The sequence below is a fragment of the Diadema antillarum genome, unplaced genomic scaffold, assembly GCF_040938485.1.
Source record: "Diadema antillarum isolate AM-2024a unplaced genomic scaffold, OU_Dant_1.0 seq00001410_RagTag, whole genome shotgun sequence".
In the NCBI taxonomy this organism is placed as follows: Eukaryota; Metazoa; Echinodermata; class Echinoidea; order Diadematoida; family Diadematidae; genus Diadema; species Diadema antillarum.
Window position 1 is genome coordinate 989,080 of NW_027272164.1, and position 21,640 is coordinate 1,010,719.

The 21,640-nt window shown below is 37.4% G+C and overlaps 2 protein-coding genes across 2 annotated transcripts; one reads left to right on the forward strand and one right to left on the reverse strand.

Moving 5' to 3' along the window:
• Positions 1-214: 214 nt before the first annotated feature.
• LOC139709128 (dehydrodolichyl diphosphate synthase complex subunit Nus1-like) lies at positions 215-6,147 on the reverse strand. Its single transcript, XM_071621088.1, has 5 exons — positions 5,841-6,147; positions 4,284-4,439; positions 3,331-3,480; positions 1,516-1,615; positions 215-363 (listed from the first exon to the last, which is right to left on the reverse strand). Exons 1-5 carry the CDS (start codon positions 6,145-6,147, stop codon positions 273-275), a joined length of 804 nt encoding a protein of 267 aa, XP_071477189.1. The 3' UTR covers positions 215-272.
• Positions 6,148-8,943: 2,796 nt separating this feature from the next.
• On the forward strand, positions 8,944-21,055 carry LOC139709159 (tryptophan--tRNA ligase, mitochondrial-like). Its single transcript, XM_071621116.1, has 6 exons — positions 8,944-9,163; positions 13,130-13,381; positions 14,536-14,616; positions 16,828-16,913; positions 18,988-19,106; positions 19,919-21,055. Exons 1-6 carry the CDS (start codon positions 9,023-9,025, stop codon positions 20,365-20,367), a joined length of 1,128 nt encoding a protein of 375 aa, XP_071477217.1. The 5' UTR covers positions 8,944-9,022; the 3' UTR covers positions 20,368-21,055.
• Positions 21,056-21,640: the final 585 nt, after the last annotated feature.

Genomic DNA, 21,640 nt, shown 5'->3' on the forward strand with positions numbered 1-21,640 from the left:
TGACAAGAATGCCATCTCATAATCTCTTTGCAGAAACCGAAAGATGTCGCTGAGCAATTTACTATTTTAAAACTAGAGAAAAATCGAATAAATATACAACTACGGTACATCACTGAAGAGAACACAATATGCATTTTGCCGAATGCATGGAACCAAAGTGACAGAATCTATCAAATGTAGATTGAGACTTCTTAGGTGTAGATGTGTCCACGTGGCATATCTCTTCTATTACTCCGGCCAAGGATGCATCGCCATTGCCTACAGACAGTATACTACTTGCCGTATCGCTGCTTCGTCTGCGAGAAAGAGTGGAGGACGCCAAGGAAGCTGCTGTAATTCAGGCCGCGGTGAGTTGGTAACGTCCTGCACAACAGATGGAAATCATTGCAACAAGACGATAATAACTACACCTGTAACAATGCTGAGAAAGATGATGATGATGATGATGATGATGGTAATGGTGATGATGACTGTGATGATGATGATGATGATGATGATAGTGAAACAAACTGTTATCATTACCATAAATATTATGGTCATCATAATAAGAATATGGTGCAGAATATATCATCGGTTGACAACCAGAAGGCCAAAGGGAATGCAATTTTTGGGGGTATTGAGTTATTTGTATCATGTTGTAGAGCTCGATCTCCTCTACATTATAGTGTAAATTTTAAATTATTTTGATTTTCAGTAAAATGTTAATAATTAGAACTACAGGGTGCTATTCTACCCTATATATGGAACAATTATCATAAATCTACCAACTTTTGATTAGATGAACTTTTTATTACATCAAAATGGCTTGCTTTATTTTTATTTATGCTAAAATCTTAGAACACGGTAGTACCCTTCTGGTTCTCATCTGACGATAGGAAGTTAGTACATAGTTCAACACCTGCCATGCACCACTTTTACAGAGTGCTATCAGCAGCTCCCATATACTAATTTGTACTTGGTACACTTGTTACAAATTCAGATTCACAGTGCAGATGGAATTATGAGAAGAGCATTTGATGTCCATGCTGAGGTTAAAACATTTGGAAGAAAATATGCTTGCCATGGAAGAGCATGTACTGTAGTAGCATTTTATAAACCGACTAAGTATGATAGGATTCCCTTAAATGGCAGACATTTACAATATCTTAACTTGATGATATGATCATATCCATGTCCTGTACTCAAGTCAACTCAATACGGTACACATTATGGAATAAATGACATCTTGCATCACACAACAGCTGATAATGTTAAGCATCCAAAGGAACTGTATGGAAACCCAAAGGTTGTTTAACATCCCAAATTGCAAACCTAAATGGAAGTGTAAATCAAAACACAACAAACGCACCTATAGCACCATTAGAAAATAATCTATAAATTGAATAAGTGAAGTTTGGGAAGGCTTGTCATCAATAAAAACCATCCAAACACACAGTCACTGTTTGTTTTTCTTTTACAAGAAGCTCCAAAGTCATCACAAATGAAACCATCAAACACAACAGGAAAGAATCTCACATTATTTCTGTGACTCTGATTTTCCAGGGAGCGAATCCCACCAAACTGTTGACGCTGCCGAATTGAACAATTAACTCGGGATCGGGAAATACTGTTGATGCTGCAGAATACAGAGAGAGCAGTAGAGAACGCAAGGGAAGAATCATCAATTACAAACACAAATAAGAATGATGACATCGTATTTCATAGTTCTCACTATCATATGTATGACATACCTCAAAATCCAATCAAAGGAAAGTCAAAAACAAAATTGATTTGTAGGAAGAACCATGATCTATGATTGTGTGCTACAAATTAAAGTACTTGTCAGGTCTTGAATACCATATGGTTGTACAATGTTGATCGGTCAGGTGTACTTTTCACTAATGAGTTCCTCAGGAATTCCCTTCAGAAATCATCATATAATCATTATATTGGCAACTCTGAATTTATTTGCATACCCCATTTTGGAGAAAGATCCCCCCCCCCCCCGACCTCAGCTGTACAAGCAGAGAGCTGTACATGATAGCTTTGTATCGACATACAATGTATTTATAACAGCAGCAATGAGAAAAAGGCAAGACCAAAGTACCTGACAGAGTATGAAATGATTCTAGAGAACAGGATGGCCTCTACAAAAGAAGCATTTGATACCAAACCAACAACACTAAAAAAAAACACACACACACAATTAAAATATGTTCAATAAGATCAGCCATTCAAGAAAACAAAATATGACACATAGTATGACCATAAAAACATTCTTATTCATACTAAAGTACAGATATGTTTTGTCTACTCTATTGCCAAAGGCATAAGGAACTCGTACAAATAAAACACTTTGGTTAGTACAAAAACACTTCTTCAGTTTTGTTTTTGGAATGAAGTATCATTGTCACAAAACTTTTCTCATAGCAGTTTCTCAGTTTGACTTTGGGCACAAAGATGTTGTCTCAGATGACATAACATGGATTTAATACTTCACAGTGATAACAAATCTTCAAAACTTTTGAATGCACAAGTGACTTTCAATCTATTTGAACATTACTACATAGCTCAGACTGCGAAGTTAAACAATATCTATTTTGATTTCATTTTTAGCTCGAGTCATCATAACATTAAAGGGACAGTCCAGACTATCTACACATTGTACGTGTATATTGTACTACATAAATTGCCAGCTCCATGTGTGACTTTGTGGAATCAATTATGGTCACTGAGCAGAGAAACCAAAACTCTAAAAACCCATGATACACTATGCACTAACAAGGATGATGTAACAGGCTAACATACTGTAAAACACGATATATTCGTGGCATGAAAATTTCGCAAATTGGAGCCAACGGCCTTTCTCGCAGCATGTACATTGTAACTTTCACGAATTGCCACTGGCATCCAATGCATATTGTGTAGGCAAGAACTTTTGCATGCATTTTAATTTCACAAATCTTGGCGCTCGCGAAATTCGCAAAATTAAAATGCACGCAAACATTTCTCGTTTTACAGTATTCCTATGTCGCCGTGTACAATTGTAATCCATTACAATTCCACTTGCTTAACAACTTCACCTGTGTAGAATTTATGCACACTTTCTCCTTTTGTTCTGCTTCCTTGAGCAGCAAATCATGCATTCTTACATGAAGCTGCTATGTCATCATTCTTTCTCATTGTGATTTGTTATGAATTTTGAAAACATTCTTATGCCTCATCCCAATTACTATAAAATCTGAAACTCTGTACCCACTATAGCCAATTTACAGATGTTCAAATGCAAAAGTCTTAAATTATCTGGAAATCTCCTTCAATGAGAGTTTCTCAATCAGATAACACACTCACTGTTAAAATGTTCATCGAGTTGTGGAATGCCGACATCTGACGCTCTGGACTGCTTATCGGCAACAGTCTGACATATTTTCCTGGCAGCGCTGATGATATCCTGCCTGCCGTCGGATGACGAAATGAGGGCTATTCTTGTTTTATCACTTCCTGGAACAACAAAGTATAGAAACTGCATGTTCAACTGTTCAAATGCCAGGTAAGGTCAATGAGTGAGAGAAAGAGGGATGATTTAATCCACAACACAAACTGACTCATACAGTAATGCAGACAATGCAACCAATTTATGGATCATAGGGACTGGGGTACTAGTATACGCCACATCTTTAAATATCTAAGTATTTGGGTAATTGGCTGATTAACTGCACAATTTAAGTTGCATTCAAATGGGACTTGACTATTCATCTTTTCAAGGATGCATTGTATTGTTTAACACCTGTTAAGAACTCAACAAGATTAAAAAGTAATATACAAGTATTACAAGGAGATTATGAATCAGTTTAACAAGAATTTAAATGAAGGAAAACTGACAATTCCCTTGCATTTTAGCAATTGATATACACTGTATATATATATATATACAAATATATATATATATATATATATATATATATATATATATAATTCATATACAAATATATGTATATATATAATTCATATACATATATTCATTTATTTATCAACCTTTCCTTTCTACATTTAGTAATAACATTAGTGGAAAACACAAATCCTCAATGTTGCACAGAGGAGGCACAAATTCTACGATCATTGGATTCATATGACACTATTAGCATCAAATACTCTTCCATTGCTGGATATTGTTCACAGTACTTAACTGAATATCAGAGAACCAATCAACTGTGATGTGAGCATTGTAACCTGTAATCATTAGACTCCAGTTAAAGCTGAAACTCACAACAGCATGAACCAATATTGACCAAAACAAAACAAACCTTCTGAACTGGATTTATAGACTATTTTTGCTGACAAACTTCCGTTTCTCTCTGGAACTTCAAGCTGGAAGACGAGTTGATCACATGTTGTGCAGACCTCAGAAACTCTCTTCTCTAATATTTTGCCGAAATCAGAAGCAGTATTTTTTAAATGACCTGAAAAGAGAGGAAAATTGATCATGTCTGAAGAACAATTCAATTAGCCCACTGAGGATGGGCTGATTTTGCTACAACATGCAATCTTTACAGATACCTACCTGCGTATACCTGAGACTTTTCTTCACTATTGAACACTCTTGAATCAAAACTGTAAGTTGAAACCTTTTGAAATCTGCTGCCAATTTAATTTCTGGTTCAAAACAAGCATGGATTACTTGAAATGGGGTCACTTTATTTAATTAAGGTGTATACAGTACTAAATTGTGTTCAACTGTGCGGCCTTACTATCTGAGATATACAGAATAAAAACTGATAAAGGTGAGTTATCACACGGCCTCAAGATTTATGCTTGAGGGAACCACCAGAAATTCACATCACATGATCGTTAGATTTTGGACAATGAAAAAAGAAAAAAACAATGATTGCCAGGACTATCTTTTTTTTTCTATTCATAAAGGACATAGATACAGTGTACATTGTACTAACAGGGATATGAGTGGGTGGGACTACAATAATCATCTTTCATCTGCAATAAGTCTGAAATTTGATTGTTCTATTAAACATCAGCATTAAGTTATAATTAGGCAGCTTGATATCTAGATAACTGTCTCAACTTTACTGTTCTCTTGCTGCATTATGTCCAGGGACCAGACCCTGCTTTTGAGCTTTTGAGCTTTTAATCTAAAAAACCTTCATAAATTAATTAAACACACCAAGATTTGACCACGCGCAAACATGGCAAAAGCATTGGTTTCTATGGTGGTTGTACATACCGTAGCTGACGGACGGTCGAATTTTGGATGACGCTATCGTCAAATTAGGGGCAGCTTGCTTGAAATTAACATCTGAACTTCCCGGCACATTTAATAAAACTGTTTAATGTTTTCCTTCTCCTGTGCAAATTAGCCCCAAACTTCAGGCATTTGGCGCGGTCGCTTTGACAATCCATTTCAGCAACCTCTCTCTGAGCTCTTGTGGTAAATCTCCACATTGTAATTAGTATTGATAGATTGAACATCAAAAAGAATGAAGGATTGCAAATTTCCAACTCTCAAAACTAGATTATGTTATTTAATCATTGTTAACTTTAAGTAACGTGACTTGATGCATGACTCATGATAGATCAAATTGGGGGCATTTCACGAAGGAACTTGTCGGATAAAGTATCTGACAAGTCAATTATATCCGACAAGTTCAGAGAAATCAGCCAATCAGACTAAAGAATTTCTCAAAACTTGTCGGATAAAAGTGACTTGTCAGATATTTTATCCGACAAGTTCCTTCATGAAATGCCCCCCAGATGATACATGAATGAATCACAATGACAGTGAGAGGCACCTGTTCATGTTTTGATTCACAGACCATCTCATCTGTATTTTGCTTTCTGCATGCACTTACCTTTCACATCGAACATAGTGACGTATGGGATTCCCATCGTCATACACCAAACAAGCATACTGGCCACATCCTTTTCAGAAATTTGGTTTTCGAGGATCTGAATTCCAAGGTGTAAAGGAAGTTTGGATAGTTGCTTGCAGTCGGTCCGACATCTTTCTCTCATTCGTTTACGTTGAAAGTCAAAGTTGCAGAGGGCAGCCGATACTCGGTTCAGGATGATACTCACGTGAACCGCGATTTGTATCCGAATCCATATCAGCACATGGACAAAACGCAAGAGTATATTTGCACATGTGTCAACAGCCATGATAATTCATCGAAATGACATAAAAATACAGATATTTCACAAAGCGGCGGCAGTGAGAATCTACCTTCGCGTTCGGCCTTCACTACATCACACACGTACTCGAGCGCGATACGCTGTGATGTTCGTGTGTATTGCATACTGCTCTCTACTCTCTGCGAACGTGGTACATTTTCAACTGAAGGAAGCAATTATTCATCGTATGGTATCTTTAAAGGTGGCGACAGCCCGCAGACGGGAAGCAGCTTCCAAATTATATTGCAATAATAATGCAATGTATTATATGCCTTTCATCCGATTGTTATCATTATCCACGTATATTTCCTAAAATCAAAAAAGCAATGAGAGCGCACAGAACACTTTTTCAATTTTGTGTCTATCTATGATCACACGTCTGTAAATTCGATTCCTTTTGAAATCCAGATAATGGTTTGGCCTGAGTCAATATATAATTCATGTCGCAATAATTGTCATGACATATTATTCTTTTTTTATTCAAATAGTTATAGTTAATATATACAATGATATACAAGGGAACACTTTGATTACAATAGTATCATCCAGTTTTATTTTCTACGACTGTTTCATTCCATTCATTTCATGTTCAATAGCTCTCTCTCTCTCCCTCTCTCACTCTCTCTCTCTCTCTTTAACAAGAGAGGTTTGTTTGTTTGTCGGTCTGTTTGTTTGTTTGTATACTCTCTAAAAAAAATCGAGTGAAAATTTTCACTCTAAAAGAGTGAATACAAAAAAGAGTGAATTTCGAGTGAAATTGGAGTGAATTTTGAGTGAAAATGCTCATTTTCACTCATTTTGGAGTGACGTCAGGGATCACTCGAAGATTTTGGAGTGATCCCTGACGTCACTCCAAAATGAGTGAAAATGAGCATTTTCACTCAAAATTCACTCCAATTTCACTCGAAATTCACTCTTTTTTGTATTCACTCTTTTTAGAGTGAAAATTTTCACTCGATTTTTTTTTAGAGAGTGAAAGAGGGAAATTAAGTGATGATTAAGGGGATCCATGTATCTTAATGGGTGAGTCGCAAGGCAAGCATGTTCAATATTTTCATCTATATACCTTCGCCAGTATATGAGTACTTATATGAAACTATACGGTCGGCGGAGGTTATTTTTTCGGTCCCGTATCTGTCTGTCTGTTTGTCTGCCTAGCTGTCTGTTTGGGTGAATCAAACTTGCAGGGTGTGTTCATAATGAGGTAAGAAAGAAACCATTTAATGCAGGGGTGGCTTTATAGATCAATGGTCAAAGGTCACAAGAGTCATAAAAGCCTGACGTAAACTGTGATCTATAACCTAAGAACGGATGATCGGATTTTCACCAATCTTGCATGGTGTGTTCATAATAGGAGATAATATCAAATTTGAGGGTCAATAGTAAAAGGTCACATGGTCATATAGAGTGTCTTCCAAGAACTCAAGAACGGATGATCGGATTTTCACCAAATGTTTTCACCAAATGTGTAGGTCCTAAATGTGTAGATGTCCCTACATAATGATATCACCTCTTTGTTGAAGACATACTGCCTATACGAAATAATTAATTCACTGTGTTCATAACGGCCAGCTTGAACATGGGAAGTGAGCTTTTAGATTGCATTCAGTCCTTTGACGGTTCATCTTAATGATGAATCAAGAGCAATTTGTTAAATGTGACTATTTTGACATGTATGAGACAAATATGCGACTACTCGAGTAAATGGCAAATCAATAAATCGGTGAGTGTGCATGATGCTGGCATCAATTAATATACTATCGGCAAAATTCCCGTATAGGCCTATACGATTATAGGACCTATAAGTTTCAGGCTATGGGTTATACGTGATTTCAAAGTTTAAAATTGTTTTGTTATTTTTTTATTCACCCAGGCAAAATCTATTGTTTGCGAGTAATCTGTCCATGTGAATTTTCAGCATTATCAAAGACATTTGGATACGTGTTTGACCTATGATATGGTTTGGTATTTATCACATTTTTATAGTTATCTCTAAATTGAAACAGGGATATTGAATTAAAGTGCACTTTGTATTTTATTTGAAGACGCGATACCGATGGCGCAGGAGTGAAAATGGTTAGTATGTTTAGTTTGTATTGCATCAGTGGATCCTTGGATCACTGAAAACAAAAGTGGGAGGAGCTTCCCACGGTCAAGCCTTATGACATGTGATCAAAGTATAGCCTTGTTACAGGTGTATAGACAATGTTCAATGTGCATTATGTTCTTCATTTATGTAGATATAGAAACATCTATCACTTTGGAGACTTTTTCACGCTTTTCTATAAAACTGATATCAACTTTATTGTGTCTACAGTAAATATTTTGGTCAGTCTTGTGCTCCTAGTTTTCAGCTGTTCCTAAATAATAAGATGATATCCTTCGACAAAGGCCCCATCGGCATTGAGGCAGCTGCTGGCGATTCTGGGTATGCATGCTGCCACACACTAGATTTACAGTTTACATCACTCAGAGCTCAGTGGGCATTATAACCCTTACGAAAAGGTACGTGGTACAAATATTAGTAGAGTGCCTGGTTTCTGTGGTGATGGTGGTGGGAATAGGCTGAAATAATCCGGAGTCACTGAGAGGATTCAGTAAAGCCGTAAGTAATCTGACCTTCCGCGGCTTCGCGTGTTCCGAAAGCTTTACTGGTTACAGCGATCGTACAAGGGGCTGTGCACCACTGGACTATCCTTGGCCGGTAGCCACCGGCGCGGCGAGAGTTTGATATATGCCCGCTCGGTGTTTCTCGTGTATGTTCGCCGTTCATCGTCCCTATATTAGACTAAGCTAGCTGGGAATACTTCAGTTTTCTAAACTATTACCACCGTACCGTCGGATTCAGTGGATATTTTGGATCATGGCGTTTAGTTGTCGAGGAATACGATGTCTCGTGTCACTTTGTAAAAGGCGAACCAGTATCCTAAAATCGCTTCATACGTCCAGCAGTGTGGCCAACCCACAGGCGGCCGCCTCTGTTGTCGGTGATGCTGAAACCGAGGTGAGTGTATGAAAATTTTACATTGTGTAGGCCTAGTGTAACTTTGTTTTAATGATAGGCCTTGCACTGCTATGAATGTAGAAAAGATGGAACTTTAAAAGATCGGCTTACCATTTCCACCAGATTTTATGGCATGAATGAAATGTTAATAGACTTTAAGAAAGTAAAAACAAAGTGATCGTAATATAAAAAGGTGGGTCCCACCTTTTATTAAAATCGCTGTTTTGGATATCTCGGCCTTTTCAAAACCTATTGTCATCAAAGAAATGGTGAATTCCTCTTAGAATTAGATGCTCTTTCATATTTCATAAGAGGTTTCTCGTTATCTCCAAAAAAAAAAAATGTTAGAATCATGAAGTTTAGGTCTTAACCAAAACTACATGTAAGTAGGCATGCCCACTCAGTATTTGGCATAATATGCAATCTCTTTACCCCCCCCCCCCCCCCCCACCCCACTCCTTTTTTTTTCCCCTTCTTTGTTTTGTTTTGGGGTTTAGAGGATTTGGGTTGCTTATCAGCTGATTTTGGAAGAGAAGTGGCAGCAAACAAGATGACTACAGACTTTTTTTTTTTTTTTGCTTGTCATGACCATTCGTCATCTAGGGTCAACCCCCCCACAAATAACTGGATCTGCCCTAGCAACTAGATGCCACGTGAAACTCCAGTCGCAACTTTACGATGTATATTACAGCGACAGGGCTGTGAATAACTAGAATAGTTAGATCTGCCCCTGTATGTGTGCATGAGTTGTAAGTATGTTACTTTTAGATTTGTGATTTAGAGTATGAATTTAATGATATACAGTTTGTGCGAGTGCACATGCATATTGGAACAAGCATCATTTCATGAAAGTAAGCATATTGATAAAATTTGAATAATTTGCAAAATATTTATTTTGGTCGAGTGCTAGATGACTGGGGCAATCATTTGAATCATTTTGAAGTTTGCATTTTTAAATCACCATATTGTAAACTATAAAACATTTATTATAACACTATGACAGAATGGAATTTTCAACCAAAGACAGTATTAAATGATAAAGATTCCAACTTTAATTCTTATTGGTACTACACTTGTATGACAAAATCCCATTATAACCATGGTTCATTGTAACAGGAGCACCCTGTGTACAGTAGGTACCATATGTACACACTGCATGGTTCATTGCAACCATCTAATAATTGGAAATTTTGAGTGACTAGTAACTATGTTTGTAGTAAGTGTGGTAATTTTTTTTTCTCACAGATTTTCACTGTTGTTCAGCATTTAGTATTAACTCTTTATGTGCCATGCTGGAAACCCCCTGTGTGCCACGTTATTCTGAGAGAGGAAGGTAGTCATGCTTTGAGAAAGAATTCTGTTTTCCAATGTGTATAACTTCTACAAATTTCTGTTAAGATGGGCATAATAGCAGGCAAAGTTAAAGAGGAATGCCAAGCTTTGTTTCGATATAAATTGTATGACGAATCTATTCTAAATTTTGCTTTTGAATGACCAGTTGCTACATTACTGTAAAGGCATGACTTCTGCACATAAAACCGTGAGAGAAACTTAGAATGTACGAGCAAATCTAGTTGGGAATACCGCTTGATAGTCAATTACCACATAGAATGCAAGCCGTATGAGAGGAACAAAAGCATGAGAAATGCTTTCATTGTGCCGCGGCGGGATTAGCGGTGATTAACGATTTATCGATCGGTTTTGGCTTTTTGTTTGTTGAGCAGAATATGCGAAGTTGGCACGCCGTCGACTGAGTCGGACGTGCGAACGTGGCACATAAAGAGTTAAAGGAAATCAAAGCCCACATATAAAAATGTGGATTGAGTGAGAGTGCTTATTATCATTTAATAGTGGAGCACATTGATCAGTGAAAGTTAACCCCTTTGAGGACAGACTGATTTTGCTACAACATGCGTTTCCCATGAATAGACATCTGCCTGAATATACTCAGGATTCCATCCCTTCCGACTTTTTGTGAGATTCCAAGAAACCACTCATGAAATGGTACAGAGCATACCATTATCAAGAGGAATTCAAGGTTTGTTTGATAAGTCAGTTTTTGAATGGCTGAGACATCCAAAAACAAAGTAAAACAAAGCAATCGTAATAGAAGTTGGGTCCCACCTTTTATTCAGATCGCTCTATATTGGATATCTCGGCCATTTCAAAACCAATTTTCATAAAATAAACATTGAATCCCTCTTGGAATTACATGCTCTTACACATTTCATAACAGGTTTCTCATTATCTTGCCAAAGAATGCTAGAAACTTGAAGTTATGTCTCTACCAAAACCATATGATCCCTCTTAAGTAATGTGAGATTCAGTGATGTGGGATGCTTACTTTGGGCCTTTTTGGTCACAGGAATATAAAGAAGTTTTCATGCAAATTAGATCAGACAAAGAAGTGCAATGCTCCACAAACCATGCATGAATTGTCATTCAAGTATCCTACCTGTATCAATGAACTGTGCTAGTCAGTTCATTGATCTAAGTAGTCGTTGTGTATTAGTCATGTGAATCTCAGTTTAAGCTGTATTGTTGTACACTTGTGCAAAATGGCATCATATCAGTTTTGTCATGGACGTCGTCCTCGAAATATCAAAGTCTGTGGCAGATTATGGGATATGCATACAGTAGCTCCATACCATTGCATGGCTCTGGTTATTATGTAGTGGCTCAGTCGGTATTGTATTCATCTCTCTCTTGCGATTGCGAGGCTGTGGTGTGAGGCCCAGGAAGTCTTGCTGAGCAATTTTGTGCGTCATCTTCTTATCCCAGGTCTAGTGAGAGGCAAAACGCTCTTCCTGGGCAGATGCCCAGGATAGAATATAAAATAAAAAGATTGAAAAATAGGTCCCATGTGTCATGTGCTCTATCACAATTTATTAACGTCATGTCAAATATACATGTCAGTGTAAATGATCCAACTTTGCTTTGTAGAGAGCAGAGTGCAAGTTCAGTAAAGTGGTCTGTCCCACTCAATGCGCACACACTTACACTCACATGCACATGGTGTACATTGTGTATATTGGAAAGTATGTTTGCAAAGTATTGATAGGAGTGAAAAGAGGGAAATTAATTTGTAAGAGAAGAACAACAAAACAGTCATATTCATTCAGTCAGTCATAACTTCAAAAGGATTGGTAAAGTCTTGGTTGAGATGAGGATTCAGATTTTAACTTTTTGCGAGATGATTAGAAATCAATCATATGAAATATTAAAGAGGATGCAATTCTATGAAGAATTTAAAGATTATTTGATAAAAATTTGTTTTGAAGGGGCTAAAATATTCTAGTACAAAACAAAGCAAAGTACTCCTGATAAAAGGCAAGATGTCCATTGGGGCAAATAGGATACAATTATTTTTCCTCTTGTTGTTATGCCTTGCAAGATGTGAATCTGAGAATACTGTTAACCACTAAAATCTATCGAAGATGAACAGTTAGAGTAAGCACTACAGTGTATGCGTTAAAGATAAACAATTCACATCAAAATTAAGTAAGTGAGAAAATTCACACAATTTGTGTGTCTCGTATTACTGTGTGAATATTCAAACTGAGTACCCCACCCCTCCACATTTCTGTTGTTCTCCTGCATTTGTTTACATTCTTAACAAGGCATTTAAAGAAATGGAAATGATAATCAAAACTAAGGTTTTAAAAAAAAGAAGTGTGTTTGTCTGTTAGCCTGTCAGTATTTTTTATAGAAACCACTAACTCAGAGCCAGATACTTTATTATACTGTATGTATTCTTAAAATTGCCTATTACAATAATACAGATATGTTTGAAGAGTTGAAGCCCGCTAACTAATAAGACTGGATGGTACGTAAATTTTTGGATATACATGTACTGGTAGTAAATTGCAGTGAACTGTGAACCATTTTTACACTTACGAGCATGATCACCACACCGTGACCCAGACACACAAACACATTGTGCATTCTTCACCATCCTGTGCTCAGGTCAAGCGGATCTTCTCCGGCATCCAGCCGACGGGCGTGCCCCACATCGGCAACTACCTGGGGTCCATCCGGAGCTGGGTGGAGCTCCAGGAGGAGCCGGAGACGGAGATGGTGCTCAGCATCGCCGACCTGCACTCCATCACGCTGCCCCAGGACCCCGCCCAGCTCCGGGAAAGCATCCTGACGACGGTTGCCGTGCTCCTCGCTTGCGGCATCGATCCCGACAGGTGCATCCTCTTCCAGCAATCCAGCGTGAGTTGGGGTTAAGATTCAGCCCCCCCCCCTTTTTTTAATTATTTGTAGAGGTTTAGATTTCCTCTTCCATTAGGGAAATCAAATCAGTGGCTATAAAAAATCTCTCCTCTTTCCCTCCCATGCAGGCTTGATTAGTTATGATAGATAAAGGATAATGATGATAGGACTGACCACCATCATCACCATCACCATTGCCATCATCACCATCATCATCATCACCACCACCATCATCATCATCATCATCATCATCATCATCATCATCAATGTTATCCACGTCATGGCATATGAGGGGGAAATACAGATTTAGGATTGATTTATATCTACAGAGTATCTTGTGTCGACAAATATTATGGTGATAGATGAATGTTCTTCCTCTTTATTGTCATCATTATCATCATCATCATCATCGTCATCATCGTCATCATCATTATCATCATAGTCACCAGACTGAGAGCACAGTCAAGCTGGAGTACGATGCTCAGCAGTCCAGCTTGAGTTTGGGAAAGATTCATTCCGATTCACTCCCCGTTTCCATGTTTTGTCATTATACATGTATGTAGGCCCAAAATACTGGTGTACTGAAATATTTATTTTCAGTCATTTGCCTCAAATGTCGGGGAGTGAGTTTAAGATAATTTACCAGCCTTCTTTATCATTTGGTCATTTCAAAGCACTTGTTGCGTTGATTATTCCTTTTTTAAATAAAGGCTGCAACAATTTTGTTGTTGCTGTCGCAAAGGATATTCTCTTTTTTTTTTGGGGGGGGGGGGGGGGGGGGTCATAGCAAAGGTTTTTTTTTCTTTTTTCTTTTTTTTGGGGGGGGTCATTCTCAAGTCCTCTGTTATAGAAAAATGCAAAATTTGCTGATCAATACTTATTGCTCAATGTATCATAAATTATGACATAAAAATTAATAATTGTATTAAAAAGGTTTTTTTTTTCTAACTTCCTGTAGCAAATGTTAATTGTGCATTGTACATGAACCAAAAAACTAACAACAAACAAACAAATGATACATGCACTGATCATGTGAATGAATTTTTATGTAGTGCCCCTATGATTAATGTTTTTAGGAGCTTTATGAACAAGAAGATTTCATGAAACAGCAATATTAACGGGAGGACAAATTTTTGATATGAATTGGCTTATAGGTAAGTCAGCATGCAGAGCTGGGTTGGATCCTTGGCTGTAAGACGACTATACCAAGACTAGGCCAGTTCCCTCAGTGGAAGGTGAGTCCATTTCACAATCTGATACTAAACTCTTACAAACCCGTGTAAATGTCTGATAGTATGGTCTTTATTGTATGGAAGGATGCTCGTTTGCTGATAAATGGCTACAGATTGGAATGTCATATCTTTTGTTTGTTATGGAAGATGCATTTTCAACATAAAACACTCCTCCGTCCCCTATGTGTGTTTACAGGAAGAAAAGAAAACATACATGTAGCAAGTTGTATGAGGCAGCGTCTCGACCAAGTAATCTACAATTGAAATCAAGATGTAATTTGGAAGAATAGGCCCCTGTGTTTTTGTACTGTTACATTTCACTAGTTTGGCAGTCAAATTGTTGTAAACCTGTAGAGCGTTTTGGTAGTAAAAGATAAAAAACTTCATTGCAGCAACAGCTTTGTGCTACCAGAGCATTACTGTGCAATAAGACTGTTTCGGTAATGTATTCAAATTCCATACATGGGTTGTTCACCAAGGTTGCCCTTAATAACAACAGAGGTTGCCCTTGGAGGCTTGCCCCACTTAGCAACAACTGAATGATTCCTGTCTAGATACTATAGGAACTTAATAGACCATTTTTGTATTTTTAAATTGTATAAATATGATTTATGGATGCTACTTTTCTTTAACAGTCTAGTAATGAAACTCGTCATTCACCTGCTCCCTCCCATTCAGTTCCAAAGGCAGTAAGTTCAATTAGTTGTTGCTAGGTAGGGCAAGCCTCCGACAAGCTTTGTGGTTAATAAGGGCAACTTTTGTGAACAAAGCATGCATGAAATCTGAATACATTACAGAACTGGTCTATTAGCGGGAGCAGGTTTATGAAATGTATGACATGCTTTGTTTAATGCTGTAAGAAACAAAACATTGAGGAATTGTACGCTTGTATGTTACAGAAACGGGGGGGGGGGGGGGGGGGGGTGACTGGAGAGGGAGCTGGGACTCTTGTGTCCAGTAACAGAAAATTCTCCCTTGAAAAAGACCTTCCCTGCTAATCAGGTGTCAGACTCAAGGATCGACCTGTCAAGTCCTTGTGATTGAGTTTGAAACAAAGTTCATTCCATTGTCCCTGAGCTTCCCCGTGTACCAGTATCTGTTCATTGGCACTTGAAGAGTTTGTTTGCAAAAACCGATAAGTCCATATTTGCCAAATGGAGATATTTGCGATTAAAGGTCAAGAAAAATATAGAGAATAATAAGAAAATGTTGGCTTCTTTTGACCATAACTTTAAAAATATACCTTTTTATGTAGTGACCAATATGTCATTTAAAAGGTATTATTTTGTACTTTATGACAGAGATCGTACTTCAAAATCTTCAAAAATGGACTTATCCGTTTTTGCAAACAAACCCTTCACTCGCTCCCCAAGGGTAGATAGTAATCAGACTAAATCATGTGTGTACCTGGACCTAAGTCATGGCCTAGGGATACCCCTGTCAGATCAGGGATGTAAACCTGTCATTATTAAACCCCTTGTCTGTATCTCTTTGCATGCTGTGAGTGCTGATAAGCACAGAAAACCCCATAGCATTATACACACTGTCCAAAGTCCATGGCACAAAAGGGTTAAAATTTAGGGCATTGTCTCTGTGAAAATATAGTGCTCTGTGGAGTTTACACTTCTAAAACACAATCATGTAGTTTCTGAAAGCAAGGTGTTGGGATTATTGTTTTAATATGGTACGATGGCTCTGACATTCAAGTTATCAAACACAACATTTAGAGCTGCACTTTGATTGCAGAAATTATGCCCAAGATTTTGGCAGTTCTGTTGTTACTATTTTTGCGTTGCTTCAGTTTGCCATGGTTCTGTTCTTTATCGCACACCAGCAGCACAAATTTTGATCAAGATAAAAGTTTGGTAGCTTTGATTTCAGTTGGTGTTTGTGTCATGTTTTTTTTTTCTTTTGTGTTTTAGTTATGTATAATGTTTGATAATAAACTGCACATCAAATGATGCTGCTTTTAATACGTAATGGATAATCTGTTACTTTCAAATTCACATGTTGCTCTCCTGTGAACTTGTTAGACTAGATCGTTCCAAGTTTACCCACAAGGTTTGATCTTTGATTTGACCTCGAGTGGATCACAATGTTATCTACAAGAGTGGGATATTGATACAGGGAGCTCTGATGATCTTTGTCTACTAGATAATTTTATTCTCGTTACCAGACCGTCATGTCTTCTGACTTCCTATCTCTCTTTCCTAGTCTAAGGCAGGCAATGACAAGTCCAAGTCCTGCATCGGTCTTTTCACCTACCCCATCCTACAGAGTGCAGATATTCTTCTCTACAAGTAAGGTTACCATCATGATGGCAATTAGCATACGAGCCTGTATCTCTCATGTACAGTATGTCCCCCCCCAAAAAAAAAAAAAATTAAAAAAATAATAATAATAATAAATAAATAAATAAAAAAAATAAAATAAATGAATAGAAATAAAATAAAATAAAATAAAATAAATGAATAGAAATAAAATAAGATAAAACGAAATAAAATAAAATAAAAATAAAAAATAAATTAAAAATTAAAAATTAAAAATTAAAAAAATAAAAAAATAAAAAAATAAAAAAATACAATCAGATTTTTGCATTGATAACACCCAATATGATTTAACTGTCTAAATGCTACTTCGAGGTCTTAAAATATAACATCTTAGCTCTATTTTGCTGAAAACCCCATTCAATTTGGTTAAGCGGTCACAGAGAAATGTGGATTGTTGTAAAGCATGTCATGAGTATGATTCTTCCAGTTTAGCACTTGGATGCTCTTGGAACTGCATATTATTGTGTGAACACATTAGACAGAACTTGGAGGGAAGGGATTCCTGACATGCTCTACAAAATTCCTTATTTCTATTTGACCACTGAAGCACATCGAATGGGGTTTTCTGTAAGATGTGGGCAATGAGTTATAGTTTCATACCCTGAATTTGTATTTAGATTGATTCACTATTTTTAAAGGACAAGTTCACCTTCATAAACATAAGGATTGAGAGAATGCAACAATAATAGTAGAACACATCAGTGAAAGTTTGAGGAAAATTGGACAATCGATGCAAAAGTTATGAATTTTTAAAATTTTTGTGTTGGAACCGCTGGATGAGGAGACTACTACAGCTTGTGAGTCATATGCGTACAACAGTATAAAGAAAATGTAAAAGAAAATTCAACATATTTTCACTTTTTTCGCATAATAAAAGAGCACTTGACTTGCCTCTTTCTAAACGCGGGAGGAATAATATTACCCATAACATTTGTCGGTAACGAGTCAGGGGAATGTGTACTTTTGTCAAAAGATGGAATTTAGTGAAATTCTCTTTATATTTTCCTTATATTGTTGTACGCATGTGACATCTAAGTTATACATACACTGCAGTAGTCTTCTCATCCAGCGGTTACTGCACAAAAACTTCAAAAATTCATAACTTTTGAACGGATTGTCTGATTTTCCTCAAACTTTCACTGATGTGTTCTACTAATATTGCTACATTCTCTCAATCCTTATGTTTATGAAGGTGAACTTGTCCTTTAAAGATATCATCACGGAGCTCCCGCTGTAATTTTTGGGGGGGACATATGGTATACTTTCTTTTATATTTTGTACTGAAGAGTCATAGTTTGTTTGTCTTCTGCAGAAACCATATGATTAAGATTCTCTTTGGTTTTCTTGATGACTTGATCTCATGCCTTGGGCATTGATACTGCAAATTGGATCCTGCAAATGGTTTGTTTGCAAGAGATAAACAATGAAGTGTGCATTAATCTCTTTTTTGTAGATATTATTAGGAAATGATTCCCATCTGCAGAGCTTGGCTTTTAAACAACGCATTGATTTAAACAGTGCAAAGTCTATCCCTTGTTTCGGTGTAATCTTCCAAAATATGATGTCCAAATTGGTGATACTTGTGTCTAAAGGTTAATAGCACTTCATAAATGAACATCTTACGTATAATGGATATTTTATTTATTAATTGTGGGTTTTGTTTTTTGATATAATCATAATATTGGTGACTACATGTAAATACTGTATTTTAATTGAAGTTCTTTGTTTTGTATTAATGCGCTTAGAAATGCTAGTATTAAGCGCTATATAAATGATATTTATCATTATTATTGTTTTATTATTGTTTTATTATTTTCATATTTTTTCCTGCATTTGTGACAGCATGTTCAATTTGCTATGACTGTGTCTATACCATGTAGCAAGTACATATACATTGTATTGCATTACATCTATGTCCACCAGTGTCTTAATGTGTCTGTGTAAAAAGTTTACCATACATGTGTACGTATATAATACTCCAATGCAATTGTTGGTCAACATACAATATGACATCTTTTACCCTGTATGATGGACATTCACACAGAGCAACCCATGTTCCTGTCGGTGAGGACCAGGTCCCCCACTTGGAACTGGCCCAGGACTTGGCCCGCATCTTCAACAATGCCTACGGAGAGTTCTTTCCAGCCCCAAAGGCAGTCGTGGGTAAGAAGAAGAAGAAGAAAAAAAAAAAGCAAGCAAACTCCTTTTATTCATGTATTATGATAATCTTCCTATTCAGCTCTTGCGTAAAGCTTTCCAACACATGTACAACAAAAGTGTATATTGTAGGTACTTTGACCCAGACCTCGGAGGGAACTGCATCGTGTAAAGGAAGTACATGTACTGGCCTGGCTTCCAGTGATCACAATAATAACTCAATGTATGTCTCGATATGAACCCCCTGTGTGTTACATTATTCTGAGGCTGCAATGTAGAAACAAGCACTTTTGGCAAACGTTAAGATGTTTTTCAAAGCTATTTGACATTTTTACAGAAACTTTTATACTGGATGTGCAATGAGCAAATTCGGAGAATAAATTTCAAACTTTTCTGTGATGTTAATTTTATGACAAGGCTACATTGTATGTGATTACTTTTCTTGCAAATGGCCAGTAGCTATGTTATTGTGCACGGCTGGGAGGCATGACTTTTGTATTCCTTCCTGTTGTATTCCATTGCTTGTTATCTTTTGTTTACGTCAAATTGAAACGTAGTGACACTTCAGTAATGTGGAACACTACAGCATGTTCTGTGATCATTGTAATTTTGACTGCTGAACATTCTTCATGACAAAAATTGATTAGAGAAGATTAGATCAAGTTTGAATTAGTTCAAATCTCCTGTGTGTTATGCTGTTATGCTTGTGTTATGCTTCTTCAAAACTGTGTTTGAAGAAAAATTTTGCTGTTGTTCTAAGTGATTCATAATGTGAACTAGGATTAAGCTTCTCTTTGTTGCTCTAATTATGCTTCCAGGTGAGTTCAGAAAGGTCAAAAGCCTTCGCAACCCTGAACAGAAGATGAGCAAGTCGGAGCGGGACCCGAGGAGCCGTATCATGCTGACCGACTCCCACCACGACATCAATGAGAAGTTCAAGAAGGCCAAAACCGACTTCACCACGGAGGTGACGTACGACCCCGAGTCACGGCCGGGGGTCTCGAACATCGTGTCAATCCTGTGCGCGTTCACGGGCAAGGACCCCGCCCATATATGCAGGCAGTCCGAGATCCTTACTACGGCACAGTTCAAACTGGTGGTGGCGGACGTGATTAGCGAGAAGCTAGCGCCTATTCGCGAGAGATTCCGCGAGATAAGGGACGATGTGGCCTACTTGGAGAGCGTACTTAGGACTGGGGAGCAGAAGGCGCGTGAGATTGCGCAGCCCAACTACGAGAGAGTTAAGAAAATGGTGGGCTTGTCATAGCAGATAGCTGGCAAAACCAATGAGCTGCTACAGTATCATCCATCAAACTGTCATACCAAGCTTGGAATGTGTCCAATTCGGCCTCAAGGAATTTCATGATGAGTCATCTCAAGTTGTTTCAATCAAATTTGAAAAGGTGAATGCATATGATGGAAATGGTGGTGGAAATACGTGGATGTCTAGAGGTATCAAGTTCATCGTTGGTGTATATTAGACCCTTTACAGAAAGAGACACTATGATGGTATCTCCAATAGACCCTTGAAACCTCTGATACAACATACAAATGTATAAATCTCTCTGGTGAAGGGTTCAGTTCCAGACCCATGACTCTAAAACCCTACTTGAATATTTTTGAGTATTAATCACTTATACTCACAGTTAGTTCAATGTCTAGTTCATGTGCACTAGCATAGATGACACAATGCTGTGTGTACACATGCTTGCATTCATCACGACTTTGTTATTTGTACAATGCTGCGTTCACACATGCTTGCATTCATCACAACTTTGTTATTTGTACAATGCTGCGTTCACACATGCTTGCATTCATCACGACTTTGTGATTTGTGTCCTGCCAAACTGTGTTGAATATCATGTTTCTATACATGTCTGAATGAACCTGTTGCATACTGCCAGTTCTTTTTCTTACCCCTCCCCTTTGGGCAGATTAACCTTTCACCTTCTCCAACCTGGTATGGTTTGTATAAAGTCTATTAGGATGGAAGGGGATTAAAGATGGGAATGATGTGTAACAGGCTGTTTGGATAATGACCTATCATATGCTTCACAGCAAACTTGGCAGTGGAATTTGTGGAAGCGAGCACAAACCTTGAACTTCGTAGTCCACTTTAAGAGCTGAATCATGAAGAAAATGTCATGTTCTCATGTGTTTATTAACAACCATTAGTGCTAATTGTGCATTTTGGATTTCTGTTTTAATTGTAACCAATTATGTCAAATGTTGTGTGTCATTCAAACCAGGTTTGTTTGTTCTGTTTTTAGGAGTGGGTTGTTGTTTTTTATGAGAGAGGTTGTGTTTTTTTCTGACGGGCAAAAAAAAAACCCTTCTTAAATGCCATTCAGTTATTTCTGAATTGCCTTTTATGCCTGCTCCAGAAAGTGTGACAGGTCTGTGATGAGCAGATATCAACATTCATTGGCACACATTCTACTGTATCAGCTGTTATCTTCACGTACAAATATTTTCACGAATAGGGAGGTCGCGGACATTTTCGCGAGATGTTGTTTTCGTGATTTGACACTGAGGCTCAT